The 22,178-nt window shown below is 36.3% G+C and overlaps 1 protein-coding gene across 4 annotated transcripts in view; it reads left to right on the plus strand.

The window, feature by feature from the left end:
• RB1 (RB transcriptional corepressor 1) overlaps positions 1-22,178 on the plus strand; it is a gene marked incomplete at its 3' end in the record, with an annotated part of 134,842 nt that overhangs the window by 107,884 nt on the left and 4,780 nt on the right. For 3 of the 4 annotated variants that reach the window (XM_079721828.1, XM_079721829.1, XM_079721830.1), the window contains exons 18-26: positions 5,431-5,549; positions 8,638-8,783; positions 11,360-11,505; positions 14,316-14,420; positions 15,284-15,397; positions 15,496-15,659; positions 17,564-17,594; positions 20,084-20,226; positions 21,277-21,326. In XM_079721828.1, coding sequence (XP_079577954.1) covers positions 5,431-5,549; positions 8,638-8,783; positions 11,360-11,505; positions 14,316-14,420; positions 15,284-15,397; positions 15,496-15,659; positions 17,564-17,594; positions 20,084-20,226; positions 21,277-21,326 — 1,018 coding nt within the window. The remainder of the gene's footprint in view (positions 1-5,430; positions 5,550-8,637; positions 8,784-11,359; positions 11,506-14,315; positions 14,421-15,283; positions 15,398-15,495; positions 15,660-17,563; positions 17,595-20,083; positions 20,227-21,276; positions 21,327-22,178) is intronic. The other variant, XM_079721831.1, reaches the window with a different exon arrangement.

A 22,178-nucleotide genomic window follows, 5' to 3' on the forward strand; every position in this document is an offset into this window, starting at 1 on the left:
AAGAAACCCAAACACATGGAGGCTAAACGATACGTTACTAAATAACCAAGAGATCACTGAAGAAATCAAAGAGGAAATCAAAAAATACCTAGAGACAAATGTCAATGAAAATACGACAATCAAAAACCTAGGGGGTGCAGCAAAAGCAGTTCTAAGAGGGAAGTTTATAACTATACAAGCCTACCTCAAGAAACAAGAAAAATCTCAAACAATCTAACCTTACACCTAAAGGAACTAGAGAAAGAAGAACAAACAAAACCCCAAGTTAGCAGAAGGAAAGAAATCATAAAAGATCAGAGCAGAAATACATGAAACAGAAACAAAGAAAACAATGGCAAAGATCAATAAAACTAAAAGCCAGTTCTTTGAGAAGATAAACAAAATTGATAAACCATAAGCCAGACTCATCAAGAAAAAGGAGAGGACTCAAATCAACAAAATTAGAAATGAAAAAGGAGAGGTTACAACAGACACTGCAGAAATACAAAGCATCCTTAGAGACTACTACAAGCAACTCTATGCCAATAAAATGGACAACCTGGAAGAAATGGACAAATTATTACAAAGGTATAACCTTCCAAGACTGAACCAGGAAGAAATAGAAAATATGAACAGACCAATCACAAGTAATGAAATTGAAACTGTGATTAAAAATCTTCCAACAAACAAAAGTCCAGGGCCAGATGGCTTCACAGGTGAATTCTATCAAACATTTAGAGAAGAGCTAACACCCATCCTTCTCAAACTCTTCCATAAAATTTCAGAGGAAGGAACACTCCCAGACTCATTCTGTGAGGCCACCGTCACCCTGATACCAAAACCAGACAAAGATACTACAAAAAAAGAAAATTACAGACTAATATCACTGATGAATATAGATGCAAAAATCCTCAACAAAATACTAGCAAACAGAATCTAACAAAACATTAAAAGGATGATACACTGTGATCAAGTGGGATTTATCTCAGGGATGCAAGGATTCTTCAATATATGCAAATCAGTCAACGTGATACACCATATTAACAAATTGAAGAATAAAAACCATATGATCATCTCAATAGATGCAGAAAAAGCTTTTGACAAAATTCAACACCCTTTATGATAAAAACTCTCCAGGTAGTGGGCGTAGAGGGAACCTACCTCAACATAATAAAGGCCATATACAACAAACCCACAGCAAACATCATTCTCAATGTTGGAAAACTGAAAGCATTTCCTTTGAGATCAGGAACAAGACAAGGATGTCCACTCTCGCCACTGTTATTCAACATAGTTTTGGAAGTCCTAGCCACAGCAATCAGAGAAGAAAAAGAAATAACAGGAATACAAATTGGAAAAGAAGAAGTAAAACTGTCACTGTTTGCAGATGACATGATACTATACATAGAGAATCCTAAAGACGCCACCAGAAAACTAGTAGAACTAATCAATGAATTTGGTAAAGTTGCACGATACCAAATTAATGCACAGAAATCTCTTGCATTCCTATACACTAATGATGAAAAATCTGAAAGAGAAATTAAGGAAACACTCCCATTTACCACTGCAACAAAAAGAATAAAATACCTAGGAATAAACCTATCTAGGGAGACAAAAGACCTGTATGCAGAAAACTATAAGACACTGATGAAAGAAATTAAAGATGATACCAACAGATGGAGAGATATACCATGTTCTTGTATTGGAAGAATCAATATTGTGAAAATGACTATACTACCCAAAGCAATCTACAGATTCAGTGCAATCCCTATCAAATTACCAATGGCAGTTTTTACGGAACTAGAACAAATAATCTTAAAATTTGTATGGAGACACAAAAGACCCCGAATAGCCAAAGCAGTCTTGAGGGAAAAAAACGGAGCTGGAGGAATCAGACTCCCTGACTTCAGACTATACTGCAAAGCTACAATAATCAAGACAATATGGTACTGGCATAAAAACAGAAACATAGATCAATGGAATAAGGTAGAAAGCCCAGAGATAAACTCATGCACCTATGGTCAACTAATCTATGACAAAGGAGGCAAGGATATACAGTGGAGAAAAGACAGTCTCTTCAGTAAGTGGTGCTGGGAAAACTGGACAGCTACATGTAAAAGAATGAAATTAGAACACTCCCTCACACTATACACAAAAATAAACTCAAAATGGATTCGAGACCTAAATGTAAGACTGGACACTATAAAACTCTTAGAGGAAAACATAGGAAGAACACTCTTTGACATAAATCACAGCAAGATCTTTTTTGATCCACCTCCTAGAGTAATGGAAATAAAAAGAAAAATAAACAAATGGGACCTAATGAAACTTCAAAGCTTTTGCAGAGCAAAGGAAACCATAAACAAGACGAAAAGACAACTCTCAGAATGGGAGAAATTATTTGCAAACGAATCAACGGACAACTGATTAATCTCCAAATTATATAAACAGCTCATGTAGCTCAATATTAAAGAAACAAACAACCCAATCCTAATATGGGCAGAAGACCTAAATAGACATTTCTCCAAAGGAGACATACACATGGCCAAGAAGCACATGAAAAGCTGCTCAACATCAGTAATTATTAGAGAAATGCAAATCAAACCTACAGTGAGGTATCACCTCACACCAGTTAGAATGGGCATCATCAGAAAATCTGCAAACAACAAATGCTGGAGAGGGTGTGGAGAAAGGGGAATCCTCTTGCACTGTTGGTGGGAATGTAAATTGATACAGCTACTATGGAGAACAGTATGGAGGTTCCCTAAAAAACTAAAAATAGAATTACCATATGATCTAGCAATCCCACTACTGGGCATATACCCAGAGAAAACCATCTTTCAAAAAAACACATGCACCCCAATGTTCACTGCAGCACTGTTTACAATAGCCAGGTCATGGAAGCAACCTAAATGCCCATCGACAGATGAATGGATAAAGAAGAAGTGGTACATATATACAGTGGAATATTACTCAGCCATAAAAAGGAACACAATTGAGTCATTTGTTGAGACGTGGATTGATCTAGAGACTGTCATACAGAGCGAAGTAAATCAGAAAGAGAAAAACAAATATCATATATTAACACATGTATGTGGAACCTAGAGAAATGGTACAGATGAACCGGTTTGCAGGGCAGAAGTTGAGACACAGATGTAGAGAACAAACGTATGGACACCAAGGGGGGAAAGCCGCGGGGGGTGGTGGGGATGGTGGTGTGCTGAAATGGGCGTTTGGGATTGACATGTATACACTGATGTGTAGAAAATTGATGACTAATAAGAACCTGCTGTATAAAAAAATAAATAACATTAAAAAATTTAAAAATAGAAAGAAAGAGAAAGAAAGAAAAGTTATAAAGAAGGAGGTGAAGGGATGAAAAGAAAAAAAGGTAACTGTGAGGTAATGAATGCTAATTAGCTTGATTGTGGTGATCATTTCACAATGTATGAAGCCATCATGTTGTGCACCTTAAATATATATGATTTTTGTCAATTATACTTCAATAAAGGTGAAAAAAGATTTTTTAAAAAGTTATAAAGGTATTCTCATATACCTCTCATACTTTTTCAATTTTGTTTTTTAACGTAAGTAAGTGATTTTCTATATATTATGAAAGTGTAATAATTTTTTTCAAATTGCTAGCTAATTTTTCACTTTTTATTGAATAGAGTATCTTCATATTTTTACAAAATCTTCTTATATTCTACAGTGTTTTGTATTTTTATTTATGGATACACTGCTTTTCCTTTTGAAATAAAGCTAGCATCTTGGCCATCTGTCTGTTTTCTTGCCCTTTAGTTCAAGTACTAAAAGAGTACAATATATATGGCCCCCATTTTTATGTACTTGCAAGCTCTCACCTCCAGAAAGTTACAATTTTTGAATCAAGGTTTTTAATGGTTCTTACTGCTGGTCTTACTTTTTTGTAAACGGTATTTTAAAAATTATGCTTTTAAACTGTTTGCTTGGTATATAGAAATATAATTATTTTTCATATTGATTTCATAACAGTACAGAAACCTTGCTAATCTCTCTTATTCTAATAATTTCACTGTAGATCCTTTTGAATTTTCTTTATCAACAGATAAATCATTTGTGAATAACGGTATTTTTGTTCTTTCTTCCTTTCCAGTCTTTTTTCTTTGACTTATTGAGCAGATTGGAACTTCATGTATAATGCTGAATAGAAAGCATGATAATGGGACAAGCTTCTCTTGTCTCCGATTTTTTAAGGGAAATGCTCTTAACATTTCACCACTACATATAATGTTTGCTGTGGTTTTTCTGTTTATTTGTAGATGTCATTTATCAAATTTGGAGTACCCTTCTGTTCCTGGTTTACTAAGAGTTTTCTTTCTTTTTTTTTTAATGACAAATGGGTTTTTAAATGAGAACTTTTCTGCACTGATTTTGACAAGATTTTTCACCTTAGATTTATTAGTGAGGTGAATTGCATTATAGATTTTCTAACGTTGAACTAATTTTGCAGCCTGGATAAACTCAACTTGGTAAATGACATATTCTTTTTAACACTGCTGTTGTGGGTTGCTAATATTTCTGGTTCCGAATTTTTATATCTCTGTTCATGAGCAAGAATGGGCTATAATTTACCTTTTTGTAATGTCCTTGACAGTTTTTATTATCAGTGTTGTACTAGCCTCATAAAATGAGATAGAGAATGTTTTTACTTCTTCTATTCTCCGAAGAGTTGGAGCAAAAGTGGAATTATCTCTTCCTTGAATGTTTGGTGGAATTCACTGGTAAAACCAGCGGTGCTTGACGTTTTCTTTGTGGGGAGACTTTTAATTACTGATTCAAATTCTTTAATAGTTTATAGGACTGTTGAGGTTTATTTATTTCTTATTGAGTTTGGTTAATTTATATTTTTTAGGAATTTGCCACTTGGTCTAAGTTTTCCTATGAATTGACATAAAATTTTTCACAACAGTCCCCTATTATCTTTCTAATCTTCATAATGGTGGCCCCAGTTTTGTTCCTAATACTATTTATCTGTCTCTTCTCTTTTTCTCAGTCAATCTGACTGGAGTTTTGTTTAATTTTATTAGTTATTTCAAAGAACCAATTATTAGCTTAGTTGATCAAACCATGTATTTTATCTTTGTTTTCAGTTTCATTAAATCCTGTTTATGTCTTTATTATTTTCTTCCTTCTACTTTCTCTGTGTATCTTTCCCTAACTTTTAATTTCTTTTCTAATACAAGCATTTGAAGTTATGCATATTCCTAGTTCTTTATTTTATGTGTAATACAAAAATTGGCAGTCATTATTTTCAAGGTGGAGAAAAGAATCTTATTCTGACTTCAAAATTGCTATTGTTAATTTTGACTAAATTCATAATGCTCACCATGTCAAACCGTATGATTTTGATATATACATTGGAGAATCATACTTACCAATGTTGTTTTAATGTCATCTTGTTTCATATAGGATTCACCTTTATTTGATCTTATTAAACAAGCAAAGGACCGAGAAGGACTGGCTGATCACCTTGAACCTGCTTGTACTCTCAACCTTCCTCTCCAGAATAATCACACTGCAGCAGATATGTAAGTAGAGTATCTGTTGTGTCAATCCATTCAACTTGCAAATAGATTCTGAGCACAGTGTAATGCAAGATGTTATACAAAAGCTGTAGGGAATAGAATTTTGAATAAGACATTTTTCCTGCTTTCAGGGATCAGGAATATAAGATACATGACCCAAATAAAGTTCATATACAGTGGTACAGAGTGCTACTGAAATCACTCAGGTTTGGTGTAATGAGGACAGCTTTCATACAGAGATGGCAATTTAGATCGTCCTCAAAGTTAGAGCAGGATTTCAACATGGAAACTGGAGAGGAGGGAAGAGACAGAAATAGCATGAACCCCAAAGTATAGCAGCCAGGAAAGCAGGAAACATTTTTCAGGGAGTGAAGCTCAGTGCATCTGGAGTGAAGCATAGGATGGGGCGAAGGGAGTAGCGTGGGATCAGAGACTAAAACGGTTGATTAGTGCATGATGGTGTGATGGAAGAAGAAGGCGATAACTAACATTTATTGAGGGTTCACTATGTGCTGGACAGTGACCTAACAGCCCTGTAAGATAATAGACACGGCTGTCAGCCTCCGTTCTCTATGAAGAAGGAATTACAAATCAAACACAAGCATCTGACCCCAAAGCCCATGCTCTTAAGCAGTCTAGCTACATTGCCTTTCATAGGAATATGCCTAATGTTATGTTCCTGTTCAGTTCTGTATAGGAATTGACATTACAGCGTTCTGTGATTAGTGCAGGGACTGTTTTCCAGAGATGTCATTTCCATGATAATTTGTACCAAAGTATTTCTAGCATATGGAGCTTCTGCCTTCATGTATAAATTTGTTTGCTAGGTAATACATAAATATAAATAAGTCAAGCCTTATCTTTTTCTTTAATTCAATAAGCAGTTGTCTGTTAGGTGCCAGGAAGTGTTCTAGGCACTGGGAATACAAAGGCGAATAAGATGGACTAAGTCCTTCCCCTCATAGAGCTTACGCTCTGGAGGAAGGAAATAAACAGTGAACAAGTAAACTAATACATAAGGTGATTTTAGAATATAATAAGTTCTGTAATAGAAAGAAACAGAATGATGTGAAAGAGAGAAGCTAAGAGAGTGATAGAATGTTTAGGGAAGCTTTCTCTGATGAAGTGCTATTTGACCTGAGACTTCAAGAACAAGTGGGTGCTGGCCAGGCAAAATCTGCATGATGTGCATTATAGGCACAGCAGACAGTATTAAGTACACTGGCCTTGGGTGGTCAAACTTAGCTGGTCTGAGGAACAGAAAGAAACCCCAAAGCAAACAAGAGGAGAATGGTACAAGATGGGGCTGGAGAGGCAAACTGGAGCTAGACCTTGTAGGTTCTCATAGGCCGTAGGGAGGAGTTTGGGTTTTAGAAGGGCAGTGGGAAAGCATTAAGGTTTTAAGCAGGGGTGCAGCTTGCTATAATTGGTATTTTTAAAGGGTCAGTTTCTGGCTGCTACTTGAAGTACAGGTGGGTTTGGAGGAGGGAAAGGAACAGGGCAAGGAAGAAAGTAGAAAGACCAGTTTGGAGAAAATTTCAGTAGTTCAAGTGAGAGATGTAAACGACTTGGTCTAAGATATGTCAGTAGAGATACAAAGAAATGGAAAGATCTGGGGTGTATTTTTTTTTTTTTTTTTTTTTTTTGCATTATGTGGGCCTCTCACTGTTGTGGCCCCTCCCGCTGCGGAGCACAGGCTCCGGACGCGCAGGCCCAGCGGCCACGGCTCACGGGCCCAGCCGCTCCGCGGCACGTGGGATCCTCCCAGACCGGGGCACAAACCCGCGTCCCCTGCACTGGCAGGCGGACTCTCAACCACTGCGCCACCAGGGAAGCCCATGGGGTGTATTTTAGAGGAAGATTTATTAGAACTTTCTTTTGCATTGGGTTTGAAGATTAGGAAAAGAGAAAAATTAAAAATACCTCCTAAGTTTTTAACTTAAGAAACTGGATGTAATGTGGAGCCATTTCTTGACATGGGAAGAATGGGAACGAAATCAAGAGCTCCACTTTGGCCTTCTTAAGTCTGAGATTCAAGTAGTGGAGTCCAGGAGGTAATGTGTTCACCTAGAATTCAAGGGAGACTAACTTCTACCCAAGTTAAGTCAGTCTACAATATTGTTAGTTAGTGAATTGAAGGGAAATTCAAGGGTGATAACAGACTAGACCCTGGTACTTATAAAGTTATGATGGTGATTCCCTTTTCCTAGTGTACTAGTAAATATACTGCATGTACTAGGAGCATCCATAGTAAGGTACAAATCCTACTTCCTGCTCAGAATGATTTCTCAGCTACTAAAACAAAATTAGAAAGTTATGCTTTGGTGTTTACTCCCTAGTACTTGCTCTTCATAGTAGATTCTGGGATATTTTTAAAAGACTGTAAACCTTTTACTAATAGTGACCTTAATAAAAAGTGTTCTTGAAAAAAAAAAAGAAAGTAGACCTGGATTATCCTCTAAAATAAAGGGCAACACAGAGCAGTAGAAGGTCAGAAATTGAGAAATAATTTTACTAATATCTCTGCCTTGATCTTTGCCTGACATATTTTTAGTATAGAGGTGTAAATCTGACTTGATAATGTTACCTGAAATATTAATTCATATAATCGTGTACCATATAATTTAGGAGGGAGTATGTATGTGTAACTTAAGTCCTATGTATATGAACCATAGTTATCAATGAAATGTTTTTAGGAGAGAATCAGAGAAATTGATATTTTGATATCAGTGGCTTGTTCTTTTAAGCTGGAGTCATTTTATGAACTCAGTCCCACTTTAATTATTAGAATTGAACATATAAACATATGCAGCTATTTTTTAAATAAGGCAGTAATTCCCAAGAAAAGCCATTTATTGAAATAGAGTTAGAAATGATAAGGACAAGCTTAGTTTTCCTATTAATCTCTCTTTTCCAACTTGTATTTAAAGAGGAATTTGGTGTAGAACAGTAGATTAAATAGACAAGATGTGTTTGGATGCATGTGTACAGCCGTGTGTGTGTGTGTGTGTTTGTGTGTGTGTGTGTGAGAGAGAGAGAGAGAGATTCTTAGCAAACTTCAAATGAAGTCTTTTCCTTTGAATATATCTAGGTATCTTTCTCCTGTAAGATCCCCAAAGAAAAAAGGGTCAACTACACGTGTAAATTCTACTGCAAATTCAGAGGCACAAGCAACCTCAGCCTTCCAGACTCAGAAGCCATTGAAATCTACCTCCCTTTCACTCTTTTACAAAAAAGGTTAGTAGATGATTACTCTCAAGAGCATGGACTCTGAAACGAGGCTGACTGGATTTCAAATCATGGCTCTTCTGCTTAACTAGGCGTGACTTTGGGCAAGTTGCTTTAATATCATATGACCCAGCAATCCCACTACTGGGCATATATCCTGAGAAAACCATAATTCAAAAGGACACATGTACCCCAATGTTCATTGCAGCACTATTTACAATAGCCAGGTCATGGAAGCAACCTAAATGTCCAATGACAGATGAATAGATAAAGAAGATGTGGTACATATATAAAATGGAATATTACTTAGCCATGAAAAGGAATGAAATTGGGTCATTTGTAGAGATGTGGATGGACCTAGAGTCTGTCATACAGAGTGAAGTAAGCCAGAAAGAGAAAAACAAATATCGTATATTAACGCATATATGTAGAATCTATAAAAATGGTACAGATGAACCTATTTGCAGGGTAGGAATAGAGATGTAGACATAGAGAACGGACATGTGGACATGGTGGGGAAGGGAAGGGTGGGATGAATTGGGAGATTAGGATTGACATATACACTACCATGCGTAAAATAGATAGCTAGCGGGAACATGCTATAAAGCACAGGAAGCTCAGCTTGGTGCTCTATGATGACCTAGATGGGTGGGATGGGGGTGGGGTGGGAGGGAGGTCCAAGAGGGAAGGGATATAGGTATAAATATAGCTGATTCACTTCATTGTACAGCAGAAACTAACACAACATTGTAAAGTAATTATACTCCAATTTAAAAAAAAAAAAGGAAAAAAACTTTAATATCTCTATGCCTGTTTTCTCATCTGTAAAATGGAAATAATAATAATCTACCTTGTATGGGTTTTGAGATAATTAAATGAATTAATACATAAAATGCTTCCAACAATGCCTAGCACATAGTAAGCACTCAGAAAGTGTAAGATGTTGTTATTGTCGCTGCTACTGTTATGCTTTCAAATTTATGCCTGGAAATATTTTCTCCTAACATTACTTATGCTGTTCAGGTGTGTGAGTTGAGTTTATACAATGTGTTGTGACCTAGTGCAGGTGCATTTCCTGGTAACCAGGTTGTATAGCATTCTCTGATTGTGTGTGTATGTGGTAGGATAGGGAGGTCATTTGGGTGTCTGTGCATGTGTATATACATGCAAGTGCACACCCACTTGGAGCTCTTTGAAGGAAAGTAAAAGGCCACATTCCTCTGTGATAAATCATTTTTCTGATTTTTATTCAAGTCAGAGATACACTGAACTTTATAGGCATGTTATAAGCCCTTACGTTAGAGCGTTGGTTCCAAAGTGTGGTCCCCAACCAGCAGAATCCACCTCACCTGCTAAGTTGTAGAAATGAGAATTTTTGTTTGAGCCCTGCCCCTAGAACTACTCAGTCAGAAGCTCTAGGATGAGGCCAAAAAAAAAAAAAAATCATTGTTTTTACAAGCCCTCAATGCAAGTCTGACATAAGCCAAAGTTGAGGACTACTGGGATAAATTATTAACTAAAAAATTCTGATTACCTTATGCAAGTCTTTGAAAAGTAAATTTAAACCAAGGGTCATTATGTTTAAAGTAGATGGAGGAAAATTCAGTTTTGTGGATTACTTTTCTCCAACCTGTGTTCCACTAGCATTTTTTAATAAACTCTCTAAATTTAATATCACAGTCATATTACCACTTAGGTAATCTACAAGTCTAGTATTTTTATAGAGAAATGCACTATTTGTTTTTTGTTTTTAGGATTGGAAAAATTGAGGGACTTTGGAAATTCCATTATTTAAAAAAATAATTACCCTCTTGAATATTGATAGTGAGAATTTTCAACATCTGTGATGAGAGATTACCAGTGGAACTGAAACAAACCCTATTTGGATTGTCTAATTTCACAAGATCTTAGGATCTTTCTTCCTCCGCCTCAACTTTATTTTATTTTATTTATTTAATTTATTTTTGGCTGTGTTGGGTGTTGGTTGCAGCATGCGGGATCTTCATTGAGGCATACGGGATCTTTCATTGTGGCGCACGGGCTTCTCTCTGGTCATGGCGTGCAGGTTTTCTCTCTCTGGTTGTGGTGTGCAGGCTCCAGGGCGTGTGGGCTCTGTAGTTGTGGCGTGTGGGTTCCAGAGTGCGTGAGCTCTGTAGTTTGCGGCATGCAGGCTCTGTAGTTGAAGCACGGGAGCTCAGTAGCGCACAGGCTTAGTTGCCCTGCTGCATGTGGGATCTTAGTTCCCTGACCAGGGATCGAACCCGTGTCCCCTGCATTGGAAGGAGGATTCTTTACCACTGGACCACCAGGGAAGTCCCTCTACCTCAATTTTATGCTGTAATAATTTAGCAAAAGAATTATTTTTTGCTGAATAATGCTTTCAGCAAAGTATTATTTTGCCTTCTAGTATCTAGGACAGTGCTAAAGCTACAAATCATTTATTCATAAGGAAAACAGTGGTAGAGATGAAGTTAATGTTAAAATGCTATTTAACAGCATTTGGTTATAGCAATTTAATGTTTTGAAAAATCCACTTGTGATACAAAATTAAGAGTAAATGTGATTAATTCCCCTTATTTTTCCAGTGTATCGACTAGCATATCTTCGACTAAATACCCTGTGTGCACGCCTTCTGTCTGACCACCCAGAACTAGAACATATCATCTGGACCCTTTTCCAACACACACTGCAAAATGAGTATGAACTCATGAGAGACAGGCATTTGGACCAGGTAAGAAAATTATGCACTTTTCCTACTCGACTCACTTGTTAGCTGTGTACTGATTTCTTAAGAAAAGGTTAGATTCAAATGAGAAGCTGCATCGATTTAGTAGACTTAATATATATTTGCTTGTTGGCTACCCTTTATATTTTTGCTATATTTCTTACAAATGAGAGCTTTAGAGCTTGAGAATATTTCAATAACTTTACTTATTTAATGGCATGAAAGATCTCACTGCAAAACTCACTGAAGAAACTTTATCATAGGCTTTTTCTATGTTGTGGTAAACTGGAATTCATTTAGTGTGGAAAAAGCATGAGACTTAAGAATAGTTGATCTAGGACTTCCCTGGTCCAGTGCTTAAGACTCTGTGCTTCCACTGCAGGCTGCAGGGGGCACGGGTTTGATCCCTTGTTGGGGAACTAAGAACCCCCGGGGATCTTAGTTGATCTGAAAAAGATCTAAAAAAGAATAGTTGATCTAAAACAGTGTCAAATTAATAAATGATTGAGTTAATTTACAAAGACCATCTCTCATATCTTCCTCTTTCTTCTGTTTATGGAATAATAATATTTTTGTAACAGTTTTATTGAGATATAATTCATATACCATGCTAATTACCCATTTAAAATGTACAGTTCAGTAGTTTTTAGTATATTAACAGAATTGTGCAACAATCACCAAAGTCAGTTTTAAAATATTTTCATCATGTCAAAAAGAAACCCTGTACCTGTAACATACATGCCTCTATTCTCCTACCCCCTCTAACCACAGGCAACACCCTAATCTACTTCCTGTCTTTATAGACTTGCCTATTCTGGACATTTCATATAAATGGAATCATATAATGTTATCTTTTGTGTCTGGATTCCTTCACTTACTATGTTGTCATTGTTCATCTGTGTTATAGCTTGTATCAGCACTTCATTCCTTTTTATTGCCAAATAATATTCCATTGTATGGCTATACCACATCATGTTTATTTATTCATCAATTCATGTACATTTGGTTTCCACTTTTTGGGTATTATAAATAATGTTAATGAAAATTCATGTGCAAGTTTTTGGGTGGATGTATGTTTTCATTTCTCTAGGGTATTTACCTAGGAGTGGAATTGCTGGGTCATATGGTAACTCTTTGTGTTACCTTTTGAGGAATGGCCAGATTGTTTACTAGCATGGCTACCCATTTTACATTCCTGTCAGCAGTGTATGGGGTTCCAATTTCTTCACATCTTCACCAACTTCGTATTTGCCTTTTGGATTATAGCCATCTTAGTGGACATGAAGTGATATCTCTTTGTGGTTTTGATTTGCACTTCCCTGATGGCTAATGATATTGAGAATCTTTTTGTGTTCTTATTGACCATTTGTATATCTTCTTTGGAGAAATAGCTATTCAGATACTTTACCGATTTGTTCATTGGGTTGTCTTTTTATTGTTGAGCCGAAAGGGTTTTTTATATATTCTACATGCAAGTTCCTTATGATGCAAATCCTTATATGATTTGCAAATATTTTCTCTCATTCTCTGAGTTGTCATTTCACTTTCTTGATTGTGTCCTTTGAAGCTTTTGGTGCTTTAGTGCTTCAAAAGCTCAGATTTTCTTTTTCTTCTTGAGTCCGTTTTGGTAGTTCGTGTCTTTCCTTAAATTTTTCCGTTTCATCTTAGATATCTATTTTGTTGATATGCAGCTGTTCATAATGTTCCCTTTTAATCTTTTTATTTTGGTAAGGTTGGTAGTATTGTTCCCAGTAAGAATGATATTTTGAACAAAAGATGAATTATTGTATAAATGTATAACCTACAAATATGTATATTTTACAAGAGCATATTTGAACTCTAAATTCTAGTGTGTGGGATTTTTTTTTTAAGTAGGCACTTATTGCCTTATGGGTCTACTGCTTTTCTGTAATATAGAAAGATAGACAGTAGTGCTAAGGATTTCTAAAGAGATTAGGTATCTGGAATCAAGAAGATTTTGTGAGAGGTACCTTAGGTAAAGTATTGAAATAGGAGAACAGTGTGAATTAGCAAAGAGGATACTTGGATGGCATTCTAAACGGGAGAAATAGTAGTATTGGGGCTGTTTAAGATGCTAAACAAGGGATGTTGAGTAGGTATTCTTGGCGGTAGATGGGAGCAAGAATGTTGCAGAAGATATCAGTTCTTAAATTAGGTAGTAAAATTCAGACAAATTAAGAAAGTTCGATGTTTCAAAGTCACAGAAAATCACTTCAAATTTTATTTTTATGTTTAAAATACCCTTCTCTTTAAATGTAATATGTGTATAGAGTAATCCATATATCATAAGGATACATCTTAATGTAAATTCATCAACTGAACTCATCTATGAAAGCAAATCAAGAAACAGAACATTGTCAACAGAAGACTGTCTCCTGCCCCCTTCCAGTTACTGCATCTCCCTTAACACCACCGCTGAGTATAGTCAATATTATTTTATCTAATAGTTTGAACCCTTTTCACACCTGGCTTTTTTTTTTTTTAAGCGCTAGTTAAACAGTTAATAGATTCCAGTTTCAACTTTTCTCTTCTGAGAAACATTTAAGGAACAGGAGCCAAAGTTAGGGTTATTTACAAACCAGATGATCAGTCCTGAATAACTGAGAGTTGGCTATTTGCATTCTGTTCTTTAAATACTTTACATGTACATTCAAACTGAGCTCAGGATGGGAATAGATAATTCTGTAGGAAATTAAATTTCCATTTTTTGAAACTAAAAGAAAGATAACAGTGTTTTTTAGAGTACAACCATGCAACAAAATCCTGACTATATTTATATCACATTTATTTAATAGATTATGATGTGTTCCATGTATGGCATATGCAAAGTGAAGAATATAGACCTTAAATTCAAAATCATTGTAACAGCATACAAAGATCTTCCTCATGCTGTTCAGGAGGTAGGTAATTTTCCATGGTAAGAATTTTCCAGATATATACATATCTATAATATGGATAGCTTCAGTCATTAATTATATCATATGTTCTGACTGTATTATATAAATTTACGTATCAACTTTTTACTTTCGTATTATTGGTTAATTATTTGTAACTAAAATGTAATTGGGAAGTTAACACACTTTAGTATTCAAATTCATATTATAAAGTAAATAAGGAATACTATATCCCTGGCAATAAGCAGGGTATTTGTAATAAACTTTTACACAAATATATAAAAAACATATTGTATATATCTATGACATTTCACTGCTAGTAGAGCAGCTATAATCCAAGCCTAAGATGGCTTTTTCGGATTGTTTTTGCCTGTAAAATATGCGTTTTTACTGTTAAATAGTATTATGAACTATTAAAATAGAGTATCTAGGCTTCCCTGGTGGCACAGTGGTTAAGAATCCACCTGCCAGTGCAGGGGACACGGGTTTGAGCCCTGGTCTGGGAAGATCCCACATGCCATGGAGCAACTAAGCCCGTGCACAACAACTACTGAGCCTGCGCTCTAGAGCCCGTGAGCCACAACTACTGAGCCTGAGCTCTAGAGCCCTGAGTCACAACTCCTGAGCCTGTGAGCCACAACTACTGAGCCCATGTGCCACAACTACTGAAGCCTGCGCACCTAGAGCCCGTGCTACACAACAAGAGAAGCTACCACTCACCGCAGCTAGAGAAAGCCTGTACGCAGCAACAAAGACCCAATGCAGCCAAAAAATAAATTAATTAATTAATTTTTTTAAAAAAAGAAAGAAAATCTAAGGAGTTAAATACCCAAATTCATTTAACAAGTGTTTTTGCTCTTCTTCCTCAGACATTCAAACGTGTTTTGATCAGAGAAGAGGAGTATGATTCTATTATCGTATTCTATAATTCAGTCTTCATGCAGAGACTGAAAACAAATATTTTGCAGTATGCTTCCACCAGGGTATGTTAAAAAGCATCCTTTGTTTGGGAAAATCTAATTATAAAGCAGTGGATCTCACTAAAACGCTAAGTAATCTACTTTTTTTGTTTTTCCTCTAGCCCCCTACCTTGTCACCAATTCCTCACATTCCTCGAAGCCCTTACAAGTTTTCTAGCTCACCTTTACGGGTTCCTGGGGGGAACATCTACATATCACCCCTGAAGAATCCGTATAAAATTTCAGAAGGTCTGCCTACGCCAACAAAAATGACTCCAAGATCAAGGTTTGTGTTTTCTTTTTAGGGAAGTGGTAAAGAATAAGAGGGGCTTATTTTGATCCAAGCATAAGAACACAAAGCTTTCTTCATTTAAAATAAGCTAGATTTGAGACCCTAATTTCCTCATTTATATTAAGTGATGTGATAAGAATTGGGGGTCCGGGGGGAGGTAATCTGTTTACTTAGATGGGTTTGCACATTTAGTCATCAGCTTTCCTGGCTGCTGGGGTCTGTTCTTTTGTAAACAGTCTGAGCACCAGTGTGATGATAAGTTGCAAGTCACTCTCATGTTTTTGTAAGTAGCCAGTCTGCTAAACAAAGTAGATTACTTTTGGTTAAGAATTTTTATTCTGGAGTTTATTGAATGTCCTGTGAACTCTTTCTGTGGATGTGTTCATCTTGCTTATAAAAATGTAGATGACTGATTAAATGTAGGTGACTGTAAATTAAGTCTTTAGAAGTCCATCCCTAATTCTGCCTGTGGCTGCTTTGTATTAACTTGGGTGGGTCTCAGGGTGCTGTGGCTCAGGTAAATGATGAGTGTGAAACTGTTTTAAATTCTCAGATGAAAGGTTCTGTGCAACTACAAATCAGTGTATTATCTTCCACATCCAACAGCAAGTGCTCTCTGGCTTTTGAAGTACTTCAGTTGACTCATTATGTGTTATCATGGGCTATTTAAAACTGACTTTATTTGAATAAAGTGGAGGCAGATTAGCTTGTAAAGTCTCAGAAAATGTTAGCCCATATAGTTGTACTTAATGGGCAAGAAAAACAAGAAGGGGATATATTAACCCTATAGAAAACATTCATGTGGTGTGTTTAATTATATAAATAATGCACACTCATAAAAATTTCAAACTCTACAGTAAAAGAAAAAGTAGAAAATAATTGGCAAATGATATAAATGGTCTCATGTGCCCCGGTATCGTCTTCTGTTTATTTGGTGTTCTTATAGTTGAGTATCTGTGTACTGATATCTACAAATTACATTATAAGCTGCTGAGATGCCACACCATGTCTAATTTGTACACATGAAAATGTATACTTAGCTAAATTTTTAAGGGTGATAATTAACCCATGTTATGCTGATAATGATGGCTTTTTGCTGATCTTAGTTAAATCACTTCCAGGTTGGAGTCCTTTAGCAAAAAAGTCACATTCTGAAAATCCTGATAAATCATCGATCAGGTATTAAGAGAGCATCTTAACACTCTATGTATTCAGCATATTTAGTTAAATCAAATATATCAATATATAGAATGATGGCCACTTATCAAAGAATTGGAGGACAATAAAATCCATATGTTTATTGATTCCACGTACATATGATCAAATCTTTGTTGTGTCAGGCTAATGCTGTTCTTCACCTTTATTATCAGGAGCGTAAATTTTATGGTTCAAGCAAGGACAAACTAATAAGAGATTTCTGATTCTAGGATATTGTTAAATAGCCTTTACTATATATAGTAAATATATTTACTATACTATATATAGATCCTAATTAGAATTCTGATTATCACATATAAGTTTTTGCCGAATGTAACTTGAATTTTTAATGAGAAAATGTGAAAAATTTTAATTGCTAACTTAGTCATTGATTTATGAAGAATTAAGTATGGATAAACTTAAAATTTTCTTTTACCCTTTTTAAATGTGAACAGTGGCAGAATATGTTCTTACAGACATGCAGGTCTTGCTTTAAAAAATCTGAGGAACCAGCTCAGTGTTTGACTAGACTAGCAGTACCAGAATAAGTCTCTAATGAGTATAATTTGTCAGTGGTTCTAGGGGTAGAGGAAACCTTTGATTTGGTATTCCTGATAGTTCAGAGTGACGTGTGTATGTTCACCTCTGCACAGTTGTATATGATTTGCATTACTAATTTGTATTTTATATTAACTTGACAGAATCTTAGTATCAATTGGTGAATCATTTGGGGTGAGTATTTTTCCTGTGAAATACAATAGTATGCACTCTAACTATAAAAGAAATCGAGAATTTCTATAATTGAATTTACAAATGCTATTATTCAAGCACCTCATTCAGGCATATTGTGTAGAATTTAGAAGACATATCATTTATTTTCAAATCAGATTTAATTTTAAATCATATTCATAATTGGTGAATTTCAAAGTTGTTTTCTAAACATTTCTTTGAGATTATATATGTGTGTGTATACATTCATGTATATACATACAAATATATGCATTATGTAATCTCAAAGGAATGTTTTAAAAAACAGCTTTGAAATTCACTAATTTGAAATAAGATACTCCAAAATGTAATCACTGTGTCCAAATGTCACCAGCCAGTCCTTACCCACTGGTCTCCTTCTATACATATACACACTTTTGCTTTTCTTCTCTCCAAATTCTAGGATATTCTTTCCCTGTTAAATTGATAAGGAATTGGTTACATGCCCCAGTGTAAGTGACAGAGTCTGTGGTGGTCTTTGTTCCAGAGGAATGCAGGGGAAAGCTTAGCTTTGAAATGGTTATTCTAGTCTGGGAACCCACTACTCTAGCTGGCCTTTCATTACCATCACTAATTCAGCAGTTTTTTATTCAGTGTGCATTACTATTAATGTTTCATACCACCCACCCCTCTGCCTATATTTGTTATTTATTGCTGTGTAACAAATCACCCCCAAACTTAGTAACTTAAACCTTTTTTCATCTCAGTTTCTGTGGGTCGGTAAGCAGGCATGGCTTAGGATCCAGGGTCTCTCCGGACAAGGCTGCAGTCAGTGTGTCACCTGGAGCTGCAGTTATCTCCAGGCTCACCTGGAGGACGACCTCTCACAGACTCATTCATATGGCTGTTGGCTGATCCTTGATGGCTACTGGTCCAAGCCATCAGTTCCTTGACACGTGGGCTTCTCCGTAGGGTGACAAGTTACTTACAACATAGCAGCTTGCTTCTCCCAGAGCAAGGACTCCAAGAGAGGGAGGCAGAGAAGGAGGGAGATAAACAAGCAAAATGGAAGTCAGTCTTGTTGTAATCTTGGAAGTGACTTTCTATCACTTTTGCCACGTTATTTTGTCAGGAGCAAGTCACCACCAGGTCCAACCCACACTCAAGGAGATGAGGATTAGTGAGAGCCATTCTAGCATCTGCCTGCTGCACTGCCCCAAATGAAATAACTAGAGAACCATAAATGTTTGTATACTAAAAGACCAAATGTTAAAATGTTTGTTACAAATAGTAAATGCTGTGACATTTAGCTCAACATAGGCTGCAGCTGTCAGGCTTCACAAAGGGGATATGGACCACATAAATAGGATTGGATCTGGATAAGTATAGAGTAGTGGTCTTCAAACTTTTTTGCTTGCCATAGCCTCTAAAAGAATTGAGAAAATGTTATATGTACTTCCATATTTTAAAGCTGATAACTGAAAATCTTATAAATTTAATAGGTGCCCAGAATTTTGTTTCTATCATATTGTACATGTGCTCTAAATATATTTTCCTTCAAAATCTGGTTTTGCATTTAATATTTTTGAAACTTAGTTCATTTAATTTTTGGAAAATAAAGCATAATTAGCAAAGCTAATCCTTACTGTCAAATCAGTCAAATCACATTTAATTTCTATCAGAAAGTCTGACTTCATTCTTGAGTTCAAATAAATGTGTTAATCCACATCACTGAGATTATCACCTCACTCTTGTTCTGAAATAGATAGACAAGACATAGAGTTTTTCCATGTGTTTGTCCTTTGGATAAAATAAGATATTGTACCCCCTTTGGTATTTCTTACCAAAGCTTTCTTTGCTGTGAAAGGATTCTCCCTCAGGAGATAAATATCTCAGATCATCTCTAGTAATACTTGGATGGACTCAAATGCTTAAGTTTTTTGGATATATAATATTTTATTTTAAAACTTTTAGAGTTAGGATATCAACAAATACTACTACATCAATAATGGCTTCAAATATATAGTATGACTTGTCAACATGATACCCATAAAGTGAGTCCAAAATTATTATTCACTAAACATCGCTTATTAAATTCCTGTGACATTCTTTCCGGTTATGCTGTGCTCTAAAAAGAAAAAAAAAAAAATCTGTCAAAAATAAGGTTCCAGGAAGCTGTTCCAACTGTGCATGCTTCTGAGAAGTAGCCCTGGTTTTGTGTGTGAGTAGGTTCTGGAAACAAGGAACTAGGACTTTTGGAGTAGTCATCAGAGTTGTTGGGAAGACACAGGAGGGTTTGAAAATAGCAGGTATTTAATTGGGGCAGAGTTAGGTGCAGTTAGTCTGATTTTAACATTTTTCATATCTCTTATTTGGTCCATAAAAGCAGAAAATTAAAATGCAGATATCACCTCTGCCTGATTTTTGACCCACCTCAAACCTACAATTAGGGGTTGTTAACTGCAAAGTGGTGGCATTTAATGATTTAAAATAAAGAATTCCATAATTTGCAGACTTCTGAGAAGTTCCAGAAAATAAATCAAATGGTGTGTAACAGTGACCGTGTGCTCAAAAGAAGTGCTGAAGGAAGCAACCCTCCTAAGCCACTGAAAAAACTGCGCTTTGACATTGAAGGATCAGATGAAGCAGATGGAAGGTAGGAGCCGCGTTAGAATGTTTTTCAGTAGCTGAGCTGGTCATCGGGAGAACCCAGAGTGCCAGCCCTACTCCCGACTTACACCAGTCCTTCTCATGCCAGTTTTATTTGGAAATTATGAGGATTGCTCAGAATAATAGGTGTGACTGCATCCCAAAGTTAAAAGCACCATGTAAATCTACTGAAATTCATTGAAAATATCAGATGTTAAAAATCTGGTCACTGGGCCTCCCTGGTGGCGCAGTGGTTGAGAGTCCGCCTGCTGATGCAGGGGATACGGGTTCGTGCCCCAGTCTGGGAGGATCCCATATGCCACGGAGCGGCTGGGCCCGTGAGCCATGGCCGCTGAGCCTGCGCATCCAGAGCCTGTGCTCCGCAACGGGAGAGGCCACAACAGTGAGAGGCCCGCGTACCGCAAAAAAAAAAAATCTGGTCACTGGGACTTCCCTGGTAGCGCAGTGGTTAAGAATCCGCCTGCCAACACAGGGGACATGGGTTCGAGCCCTGGTCTGGGAAGATCCCACATGCCACGGAGCAGCTAAGCCCGTGCACCACAACTGCTGAGCCCGTGTGCCACAACTACTGAAGCCCGCATGCCTAGAGCCCATGCTCCGCAACAAGAGCAGCCATCGCAATGAGAGGCCCGCTCACTGCAACTAGAGAAAGCCCGCGTGCAGCAACGAAGACCCAACACAGCCCAAAATTTAAAAAATAATAAAAATAAATGAATTATAAAAAAATTAAAAAAAAAAATCTGGTCATTTTTTTACAAAGCTATTGATAAAATTTTGTTAGTTTTGATTAACATTAAATTTTAAAATGCTTACTCTTGAAAAATGCTACTGTGTTTCATAAGAACCACTGAAAAATATCTAGGATCATAAATTTGTGACATTTATATTTTAGATGTTCGATTTATAAACCTTTGAAATTAAAAGCTACTCGCTAAAGTAAGAGCATAAAAAGTCATTGAAAACATAGTTATTGGAAATCTGAGGTTTTCATTTATACATATACATATGAAGTATTTTGCATTTTTTAAATCTGCAGTAAACATCTCCCAGGGGAGTCCAAATTTCAACAGAAACTGGCAGAAATGAGTAAGTACTTATCATTTCACCTTATGTAAATGAACATTTACATTGCAGAAAGCCTTTTCACATTATAAAAGAATAAATTTATAGAATCTCTTCAATTAGTGACTTGCTTATGCGTTCAAGATATAATTCGGTCAAGCATGTGTTATTTACTAGCCTGTATGGATTAGATGTGTGATGCAAAGTGAAGGTCATCTTCATCCTTCCTAAAATCTGTGCGGGAAGACCAAGAAGTGAAACCAAATCTTCAACACGAATGGCTGTGGTTAGAAAATATTTTAGGATAGCAGAACTGTAATGAGGTACTCTTTATTTAAGAGTATTGGGTGTAGGCAAGAATGTTATAAACTTAGCATATATAAACATCATCACCCTTATTTAAAGAATAATCTTTTATTCTGCTATTACTGAACTTTCCTAATTTGCAAGTTTTAGAGCTTATTTTAAACAAAAATTTTCCATTACTGGAAATCAGAATTTTGATAAAGAACACAAGAGCAATTTCCAAGTTATACAGAGTGACGTAAGTTTGGAATGTTAAGGCAGGTGGACTTCTCTCCTAAGCTGCTCTGACACTACGAAAGATGAACCCAAGTATAGTAGGTGGGAAGCACATTAAGAAAAAGATGAGTGTGCACTAACTGCTACGCGTTGTCTTAGAGAGGTGGCCGTGAGGGTGAGGGTGACATTTCCCGATAACCTGGTGCCAGACCCATTAACAGGAAACAGAGCTGGGTCTTGGAAAGAAGACAAATATTTAGGAGATAATAAGAATTAAAGCTGTCATTCCTAGGTCATAGGACATATCATTAAGAACAGTACCAATTAAAATGTGACTTTTTAAAAAGGGGCTTT

The sequence above is a fragment of the Hyperoodon ampullatus genome, assembly GCF_949752795.1.
Source record: "Hyperoodon ampullatus genome assembly, chromosome: 16".
In the NCBI taxonomy this organism is placed as follows: Eukaryota; Metazoa; Chordata; class Mammalia; order Artiodactyla; family Ziphiidae; genus Hyperoodon; species Hyperoodon ampullatus.